Here is a 10500-nt window from a genome sequence, read left to right as displayed (position 1 = left end):
GCTGTCCCTGGCTGCCCGGGGCGGGCAAGGCGCGGGGAGGCGCTCACTCACACAGCGCCGCTTCCCGCTACGGCCGCGCGCCGGGCGGGAAACTTTGTCTTTCCCTGGGAAAAGCCCAGCGAGGAGCCAGGCGAGGCGGGGCGGGCGCGGCTCCTGAGCTCGGGCAGGCAAACCTCCTCAGGGCGGCACCTCCGCCGCCCGCCACCGGGACCGCGGCAGGCACCGAGGCCGGGCCGGGCCGAGCCGAGCCGAGCCGCCCCTCAGTGACGGCTCCCGCCAACCCAGCCCGCCCCGCCCCGCCCCGCCTGCCGGTGAGAGGCGGGGCGCTCCTCCCGGTAGTGCGAGAAGCAGACTGAGGCGGCTCTCCTTCCCTCGCTCTGCAGGCGATGAGGGCAGGCGGCTCCCGCAGCCACTTGCCAGCCCTCCCGCTCCGGCCGCCTCCAGCACGGCAAGTTTTGAGGGCGGCCAGCCGGCTGCTGCCCCAAGCGCGTCCCGTCCCGCTCAGCACCGGGCAGCGAGGGATGCGCGGCGCTCCCTGCAGCCCGCCCGGCAGGCAAACGGGCAGCGCCCGCGGCCCCCCGCTCCCCCTCGGTACCTGCAGCGGGGCCGCCCCGCTCCCGCCGCTTCCCGCCGCGCCGAGGCAGCGGCCGCAGCTCCCTCACCCGGCGGGAGGAGCGGCTCCGTCCCCGCCCCTCCGCGTCGCTCCACGCCCGGGCCCGGCGGGCCCTGAGCGGGGCGGGGCGGCGGAGAGCGGCCGAGGCCGGGCGGGATGCCGGGGCGCTTGCTGCAGGAGAACCGGCCCGCCCGGGAGCAGGAGCAGGAGTAGGAGCGGGGCGGCGAGGCCGGCACGGGGCAGTCCGGGGGCACGGGGGACGCCCCAGCTGCTCGGCCTCTCGGGAACAAAAGATCCGTCTGCGGGCTCTCCGTGCCGCTCTCTGCAGCCCGTGGAGAGAGACGCTGCCCCGGCACAGCGTGGAGGATTGTGAGGGCTGTGGGCAGCGGTAGCCTCGAGGCAGCTGAAGCTGCTTCCTACAAGCTCCCTCTCCACCCCCGTGGGTTACACCTCGAAGTCTAAATTTGGTTTCTTTGGAGAGAGCTGCACGACAAGCCAGCCTCTTCCCCCTTCTTCATGAGGGCGTAACAGAGTCTGAGGAGTTTGGGGATTTTATTAATGAAACCAAAAAGCAGGGTTTGCTGCAGGCTCTAAAGCTGTTGCTTATGCAATTTACAGTATGGTATTTTGAATAGTTTCTTATCTATTTTTCCCCGCATTTAACAACCCAGTGACATGCTCTACAATTATTTGAAATAGTTTGGGTTTTAGCTAATGCTGTATCAAAGTCCTGTTCCAGGCTGTTACCATCCGGTTTAAAACCAGAAGAGCAAAGAAAACTAAGTCTCTATTACCAAACGGAAAGAACTTTGAAGGTTCAAAATATATTCAAAACACATGATTAAAACCAAACGAGGTTAAATGTTGGTGTGGAAAAATTGATATATTTTATTTAATAGTAAAAGAGGCAAAGAGAAAAAAAGAGAAAAGAAACAGAGAAGTGGGGGGGGGGTGGGGAGGACAGGGAGAGTGACAGAGGTTAGGTAGAAACATATTGCCCTTCTTAGGGTCCCAACGATTGCCTTCTGTTTTACTTTCATATTTTCTTGATATCTCTGAGAAGGTATTTGAATCTCTTTCATACATCCATTCAAGTCTTGCAGTATCACAGAGCACAGGTTAATGTCCCCATAACTTCAAAGTGTTGAGCGATCTTAAAGCTATTCTCCATTGAGCTGCTGACTCCCAGGCCCTCTCATTGTTAGCCTGTATTAATGATGACTTCTTGATAGGCAATCAAAACAAAAATCACTGTCCATGTAAGATCATAACCAAAAAGTGTACTACAATAACACCAATAGTTCTATAATAAACACACATCAAAAGAAATGTACACAGTTTGTATTTTAATACAAAATTTTACAGTTGGTGTAGGGGTAAATCAACACTTCTCAAACAAGAAATAATATCCTTTAGATGCCTTACCAGGTTATGATATATGGCTTTAATAGGTAAAGTAACTACTTTAGTGCCTTAATAAAACTAAGATAATTAATTTTAACATCTAGCATGCTGGGTTGTTTTTCCCTCCCAGTCCTATTTAAATTTTAATGAATAAGAAAGCTGCAGTGTATACTTCACCTCTTGACTATATTATCTTACTACCCGTGAGTTCATCTGAAGAATGTTTGGCCAGCAAAGACGGGAATGGTCTTGGAATGTTTGGAGAAAAATTTTGTGTGGAAGTTCACAGGTGCTTTAAATTACAAATCAGATTTCTCTGAATTGCTACTCCACATGCTATGGGAAGAGGATTTCTGCACAGGACTCCTGTCTGGTGAATCAGTGGATGGACGTTCAGTTACCTCTCCTGCATTGTTTGAAAACACAAACTTCAGTGTGATTGTAGATGTTGCCTAAATCCTCACCTGAAGAAAACAGTGTTTCCAGCAAAAGACTGCTTCATGGGGATTATAAAGAGGAAATGTTTTAACCCCTAGATATGCATCTAGAAGAAAAATACATTTTGTTTTATAATATGGTCCTGTTGTAACCAGTGTAATAAATTCAGCTGCAAAGGCATTCCTGAGATCTGCACTTAAAATATAAATTGATCACTATGAAAATTCAAAACAAGCTCTTTCTCTGGCATACGCTTTCAGTGTCAATTTTAATCAGTTTATAGTGCTGGTTTTGCAAGCTACAAACCCAGTCTGCTATTTTCCAATAATGAGAGAGTTATTGCTGCACATTTGTTAGCAGTTACCTGCCTCCTGGTATGGTGGAGCTGTCATCTCTGTGAATTCCTGGAGGTGCCCACGTGTGCTTCCTCAGACTGTGTTGGTAGCCTGAACAACCAGTGCAGCAGTATGAAAAACAGTGCAGCTTCCTGCAACTGGGGCAGCTGATTTTTCAACTACAGAGCAAGTAGCAGATGTTGGTATGTAAAGGCTGTGATCAGGTAGTGGTTCCTACAAGAAAAAGCTGAGGTTATTTATCAATTTACTATTATCTAATAGTAACTAGTAACTGTTATGTGCTTAGCTGAGTAATGAAGAAACGTTTGCTCAATAAGAAGTTATCAAAAAATGTATGAGGCCCTTTCAAAAACCCATGAGATAGCCTCTTTTGAAATCATGATGCAAAATGGACAGGGAAAAGTAATTGTTTCAAACTAGTGGATGGAGACAGTGCTGGCAGTTACCAGCCTGAAAAGCTCTCTTGTCCTAGGCTTGGAACACTTGCCTGGTTTGGCTCTGCTTTCCACTTGGAATAATAATTTCTTACATAAACCATATTACTATTTTTGCTTTGAGGTCCCTCCTGATAGTCCTGTGTGGTAATGAAGACAAAGACTTAAACCTGCTCCGTTTTTCAGTTTTACAGAACACAGTGTGTGCCCTCAATGTGGGTTTGTTCCAGGAGAGGAGTACAGAAGTGCCCATTAATGCTGTGGTCAGGGTGGTGGCACAGTGTGCAGTTTGGACACTGCCAGCAGGGCTGCACATGAACTGAGAAGGGCTCATGGATCCCACAGGTCAGGGAAAGGTTCAGACCAGGCAGCATAAACATGGCTGGATGTTCACGTGGCTGTTAAACATGGGCTCCAGACTATGCCCTAAGGTGTGTCTCTTGGCAGCTGAGGCTGGGGCTGCCTATGAACTCATGAATCCTTGCACTTTTAGCTTTTTCCAGAATACCAGGTACTGCAAAGATCAGGAACACAGTGGCATTGTCATCATGCAAGTTCCTTAATCTCAAAAGCCAGACACTGACTTATTTGACAAATACATTTTACAGGTTCTCAAGGCCATTTGGTAGAAAATAGAATTTTTTCTAGTTTCCTCTCATTGGTTTTTTGGGCATTTTATTTTTGGTTGGTTTTGGGACTTTTTTTTTTGCTATTTTTTTGGTTTGAGGAGACTGATAAGGCTCTGAGTGTGGCAGACATAGTAACTGAGAGCTTCTAAACATTCAGATGCCTACTAGTAAAAACAGGCACACCTTTCACTGAATAGGTAAATGTAGGGATCATTATCTTCGTATTCCTGTCCAGTTATGCGAAAATGCACAAATGAAATTGAAGATGGGAGAAGGCAGCTGATCCCTTGAAAGCATGCAAGAAAAAATACACAACACTCACTTCAGAACATTGTAACAAAATGATCTAGTGAATTTTATTTTGGGTAACAGCCAAGAAATCTGACATTTTGCCCCATATGGCTTTCTTCTAAAATTAAAAAGTTGCATATACCTACAGTTGAGTCCACCAGCTACAGAAAATCTGATGTATACATTTTTAATCCATGGCAGCATCACCAGAATACAGCTTTCAGTGGTGTTTTCAAGGTGAATTATATGATAGAAGTTTTTAAATGTGCATTTAGAAGATTTTTATATCGTTTATATGAAAACATACAAATTTTTCATTTATACATATAGTACATACAAAACTCATTGTAATTAGCAAGTATCTTCATCTGGGTATTTACCTTAGTGCATATAGCAAAAAAGGATGCAGTTAGGGCCTTAGATGAAATATTAAAGTTCAAGACCTTTGTATATGCTAACTAGAACCTTATTCAAATAACTCAAACATATTTTTTTCCTGCTTTTAAAAGATAAGAGATTTAGCTTAAAAATACATTCATAAAACAAAGACAATATTCTCCCTGAGACTACCAGTGTGAGTTAATTTGTGGTAATCTTTGAATGAAAAAATATAAAAAAGACAATAAGCTCTGGTTTTCTCTAAGCTGCAACAAATTTCTTGAGCAACACTGACATCATAAAGGGTATAGATTGGGGAATCATGCTCACTAGCTGAAAAACAGTTTCATATATTAGTTTAAGAAGAAGAAAAAAATTTAATACAGACAAGAGAAGGTAACTAAGTTTTAATGAAAGACCTGTATCTGTAGTATGTATTAATGGGACAAAGTAGTGTAGTTGGTATTTGTTTGTTTGTGGCTTCTGTTTTTTAGTTTCAGACATGAATTTTATCCAAAGCAAGACTATATGCTCAAAATGTAGATTCTTGATTTACACAGAGATACCTAAAATACTTCTCTAAATATTTCAAGCATTTGTTTTTGTTAATATTCATAAAAGAAATATAGAACCTGTGGGAACAGTTTTTGTTTGAATTCAATGATAAAATCTTTGATTATAACTAGGTGGTGAAGTCTCATAAGCAACAGGTGAGGAGTCAACCCCCCCCTCCCCAATGAACAGCTCCTGGTTTGTGGCATTTCTCATCTTCTGTCAGAATCCATCTGCTCTGAAGGCCAGCAGCTACACTAGGTTTGTTTAGCGTTCTTCCTTTTAAATGTTAGCCAGAGAAGGTTTTAAAACTGCTACAAAGTAACAGAACTGGGATGCATTAGACATATCCCACCCAAATTGGAGAGAGTGAGAGATATATATTTTTCCTTTCACAGTTCAAATTGCATTTATAGTAACCATGCAATTATGTTATCTGGGGGGAAAAGCCTTACCTGAAATCAAAGAAAACACATTTATAGGAAAAAGGGGGAAAAAGCATTATGTTTGTTCTACCAAAATTTATTATGTAGTAATTACAAAGTTTAAAGATTCTTCCATGTTAAATAAAAATAATAGTTATAATTACACATATTGTATAGTACCATGTCAGGTGATTCCAACAAATATAACATGAAATACAGTGCAGTTTCAAATCAGAAAGACAAATACTTTCTCATTCACAGTGTTTGACAAATTACAGGAAAGCTTGTTCACATGAGGGTTTACTTAAGGTCATGCTCTTATAAACAGTCCACATCACGCTGTGCCACAAAGACAAATCATCTCTCAGAACGTAAAGTATCGGGCAAACCACTCCTGGCGCTGTGGGTCTGGGGAAGCCACTGGTGAGGCATCAGTCTGAGGAGGGCTAAATTCACAAAAAGAAAACAAAAAAACAATTATCCTACAACTACGTGAAAAGTACAACTGTTAGGAGATGAAAAAGAAAATCAAAGAATATTCAGTAAGGAACACAGTCTGTTTTTCCATGGATTAATTTATCAGTGTGCCTTAGGATGTGATTTAATGTCTCCCTATAGAATCTGTGATCATCCACTCCATTGGAGAGCATCAGCAGCACAAGTCAGTTCAGTAGCCACATTAGAGGGTGGGCAAGTAGTATTTTGGAAAACATAATTTTAAATCTCATAAAGAGCTGTAGTTTGCAGGAAGAATAAAAAGAGTTTTCTTGGAAAAGCATGACTGTAGAAGGGTCCTCTTTTAGCATCCTTTTCCTGTGGTAAAGTTAATTTTGAAAAATATGATGTGAACATCATATTTGTAGACATGTGCTCACAAAGACTGGCTGGCAACTGAACAGAAATACACACTTTTGTAATAATACCCATCACAAATATCACTTGCAATTGTTCATGCACACACTTAAAATATGCCAAGATACTAGAAAAAACAAACTGCTGTGCTGCAAACAGCATTTGGCTCCTCTTTGAAAGCTTAGCATTCTCACAAAATGAACAGGAAAGAATAATTTAAATTTAATTACACAAATTCCTTTATCAATAAAAATTGGTAATAGAATAATTCCTACTATAGGATAATACAGAGCACAAAACATTTTGGAGTGGAAACTCCAGCATCACAGTCCATGGGGTCATGCACATGCATGTTTATACATACCTGAGCATATTCATGCATATAACATGCACAGGAAAAAATAGCAACAGTACTTTTTTTTTTTAAAGAAAAAGTTTTTCTTGAAAAATATTGTTTTCTGCTATCTATTTTAGATTCTATCATTTGTTTCCCTTTATAATTAGCAGTTGCCAGGTATGTGATCTTTTGCATTAAACCAAAGGAGAGAGCAAACAACCAGCTGTGGAACCACATTTGTGGTTCTACATTTCACTTTAAGTTGGTATCTTAGAGGTAAGAGATCAGCACCTGCTAGATACAAAGTACAGCACTTCAGTGCATTTAATATGTGGGCATATCAAGACAAAAGATTAAAATTCTGCCTCTAAAATGTCATTTTTAAATTATTCAATTCAGTAGATTATTTTGTGAGAGAACTACTTGAGACTTTAATGCTGGTTTTGATTACTGGAAGCTCAGCATTAAGCACCCAAGCCTGTAAATTTCCTGTTGCTGTAGTAAGGTTACTCCTATGAAACAATTTCATATAGGTGAGGAAAGAGGAAACACAAAACATTCACCTAGCACGGAGAATAATTTTCTTATATAAAAATCATTATCTTATATTACTAAATAAAACAACCTTCGTGCTAGTATCAATTCCTAAATGAAAACCAGTAAATAACACAAACATCTAAAACAATTGTTCATATATGTAAACAATTGGAAGCACATGAATTCTGTTAAGGTATTTATAAAGGTTTTCAAAGTTCAAGGCTTAGGGAAAAGTGAGAGACTACTCCACATTTCAACAAGGTCTACAATAAAAAGGAATACTATAAAGAGGTTATAATTATAACCTAAAAATTAAAAACACTGTAAGAGTACTTGTACCTCTGAAAGGCTGATAGAGCAAGTGGGATTCAGCTCAATAAGAATGCAAAATTTTCCAAAGTTAAGCAAAAAAAAAAAAGATTGGTGAGGCAGTGCTCACCTCAAAAACGTCTTGGGCTCTTTGGGTGGCATTGGCTGTGGTAGTGGTTTGCTGCTGCTGAACTCAATATCGTGGATGGGTGAGTTAGGAATGGGGTCCAGGCGGTTTGGATGTCCATTGCCCACCACTCCGCTAGATTCCAGAGCACTTAGATTGGGGACACTCACAAACCTGTTTGTTGATTTATCGTTCTTCTTCTTTTGCTGCATTAAAAATAACAAATGTAAGGAAGGCTTCTTGCACCGGGACAGATGAGGACATTGGCTAATTTAGAAGTTTTGTGATGGCTGGCTTGGAGGTTTTTTTGAAGGAGAGAAACTGGGACAGATTTGGCTCTTTTTCCAATTGTAGTCTTCTGTTTCCTTTGACCTGAACACCACAAATTTTCACAGAAAAATCGAATTTCTAATCAAAATGATTAGGTTATTATGATTTAGTGCAATAATCAATGACTTTATTACATGAGTATATGATCTTTCAATATAACATTTGGGTTATATTGAAACATTGGTTCTATTTAAACATGTATTGGTTCTATTTAAACATTGGAGATTGACAATCTTGTGGAAAATTTCCTTTCAGTCTGTTAAACCTTTCATGTTTACTTAAATCTTTTCTTGATATCCGTGAAAGAGCTCTACTATCAAATGCAATTACAGCAACTTTAAATGATTAAAAAAATGGGTCTTTCCAACACATTTCACTCCATCACTGAGGCACATTTTGGTAACTGGACCATAAAATCTGGAAAAGCACCTACACTTCTTTCAGAGCAATTACACCCTCTCAGTCAGCAAAGCATTATAGCAGAACAGCTAAAGATAAAAATATTACTGTACAGAAGTCCAGTTTCTTGCTCAAAGAAAGGGCCTGGCTTTGATGCTAATACAGCTGCCACTTCTAGACACCAGATGGCACAACTGAACATATTTTTTTTCAATACTCTCCATACTTCTCTTGACAGTATTTCAAGGGATTCAAAATCTTTAGGAAATCTATTTTTATTTCACTATTTTACATTCCAGAACACATCACACAAGGGAGTCAGTGATCCTCTCTGTTTTTATAGATATTTTAATGCAGAAGGATGTTTCAAATAATTTTATCACTTTTCTTTTAAATGCTGTCTGACAGGACATAGTGTGTTATTTTCTGACTTCTATCACTTTTATCATGTCCACAATAAAATACTAAAATTCAAAGTGCCTTATTTCCAAAAGTAGGAGTTTTTGACATACCCAGAGAAATAAAAAACTTCCTTGCTCAAAAATACAATGAATTAGGTATTATTTAAATATATAATAAATAATTTCTTCAAATTACTTATATGCAATTCTAACAAAGAAGCTAGGAGAAAAACCCCTTAAGGGCTTATTAACTACATATATGTGAACTAAATAAAGTGAAAGACAAGTGGAATATCATGTTGTTTCTATATAACATTTTCCATCAGAATTCCACCTGAAACAGAAGAGCTGTTCTATTCAAGGGTGGGCACAAGTTCAGCTGGAGACAGTCCTATTGTTTGTTTGCACTTTCTTCTTTTAGGCTCTCTGCTAGCTTTGATTTCAGTGCCTGACCTCTCCAGTGTTGGCAGATGCAAATGATACTAATTGCAGACATGTACTTGTGGGTGTGTTTGTCAATACACAGTTAAAATACCCTGACAATCTAACAGAAGGCAATAATAGAAAAAAGTGGGTTTTAAGCATCACAGTGAATGATCATCAGCTATAAAGGATTAAACTAAGATTGTCCCATTCATGTCTGCTGTAGTAGCTGAAGAAACAAGAAATAAGAAGAAATAGTTTGGTGAAAGTAACCAACTATGTAAAATACACTTGCAGGACAGTATCTGCTGTAATTAAAACAGTGTGCTAAACAAACTGTTGTTAAAATCTGTGTGCTCCACAGGTGGCTTGTTTCTGGAAAGTGTATGTTATCCACATAAGTGCTTAGAAAAATACTATGATTTATATAATATTCTCTATGAAACAATCTATGCTTCTGAAGCAGTCAAATCTGGAGAGAAAATTGTGTGTATTGTTTCCATGAAATTCATGCAAAGTATTAAGAAACTTTAGATATAAGAATGTAATACTATACTAAACATTGCAGAAATTACAGAAGCTCTAACACATACTGCAATGGCTGTAATTTTGTATTAAAATGCAAAGCCTGTGGTAACTCATAACTTCTGTATTTTTTTTTACAAAAAAAGAAAAGAGAATGAGATTTTCAGTTTCTTTGTAATTCATTCTCCAATAATACAGTATGTGCTTTGACAAAATAACATAACATTGTCCACAACTCATGAAATGAAAGATCAGAATGTACTGGCATACAAGACACTTCTAAAGTCTAAACATTTTAAGTGATAGGAGCATATTACAAAAATATGTGAATTATCACTATGGAAATCCGATGCTGAAGTACTTTTCCCAAACACTTCAGATTTCACACAAAACAATGTTATATACTAAATGGTTACATTTTACATCTTTAAAAATGGACAGGCTTCCAACATTTTCAAACAACCATTGAAATTGTACCTGGAAGTCCTGGTATTGTCTCAAATGGGCCCAAACTAATTTCTTTTATGCAGTTAGCATAAAAATTAGGCATCCAGATAAGCTTGGGAGAGCTGCTGGGCTTGTGAAAATGATAGGAGAATGTTGACATTTTGCAGCAGAGTTTGTGCAGAAGTGTGAAATATGCTGATCTGATGTGAAAATGCAGTAAGGGTGGCTAAAAACCACAGCCTGATCTCAAATAATGGAGCCAGACTTCCTTTTAAATAACCTGAGCCTGAACC

The 10500-nt window shown here is 39.8% G+C and overlaps 1 protein-coding gene across 8 annotated transcripts in view; it reads right to left on the bottom strand.

Moving 5' to 3' along the window:
• Positions 1-4205: 4205 nt before the first annotated feature.
• FAM184A (family with sequence similarity 184 member A) overlaps positions 4206-10500 on the bottom strand; it is a 74458-nt gene continuing 68163 nt past the window's right edge. For 6 of the 8 annotated variants that reach the window (XM_066547079.1, XM_066547084.1, XM_066547077.1 and 3 more), the window contains 2 exons: positions 7686-7888; positions 4206-5966 (listed from right to left, as the gene is read on the bottom strand). In XM_066547079.1, the coding sequence (XP_066403176.1) occupies positions 5885-5966; positions 7686-7888 (285 nt within the window). In that variant the 3' untranslated portion in view covers positions 4206-5884. Of the gene's footprint in view, positions 5967-7685; positions 7889-10500 lie in introns of those variants that run through there. The other 2 variants (XM_066547083.1, XR_010783381.1) reach the window with 2 other exon arrangements.

This window comes from Molothrus aeneus, chromosome 3, assembly GCF_037042795.1.
Source record: "Molothrus aeneus isolate 106 chromosome 3, BPBGC_Maene_1.0, whole genome shotgun sequence".
NCBI lineage: Eukaryota > Metazoa > Chordata > Aves > Passeriformes > Icteridae > Molothrus > Molothrus aeneus.
The sequence above is the reverse complement of the archived record's forward strand: the minus strand, read 5'-3'. Positions and strand labels throughout refer to the sequence as shown.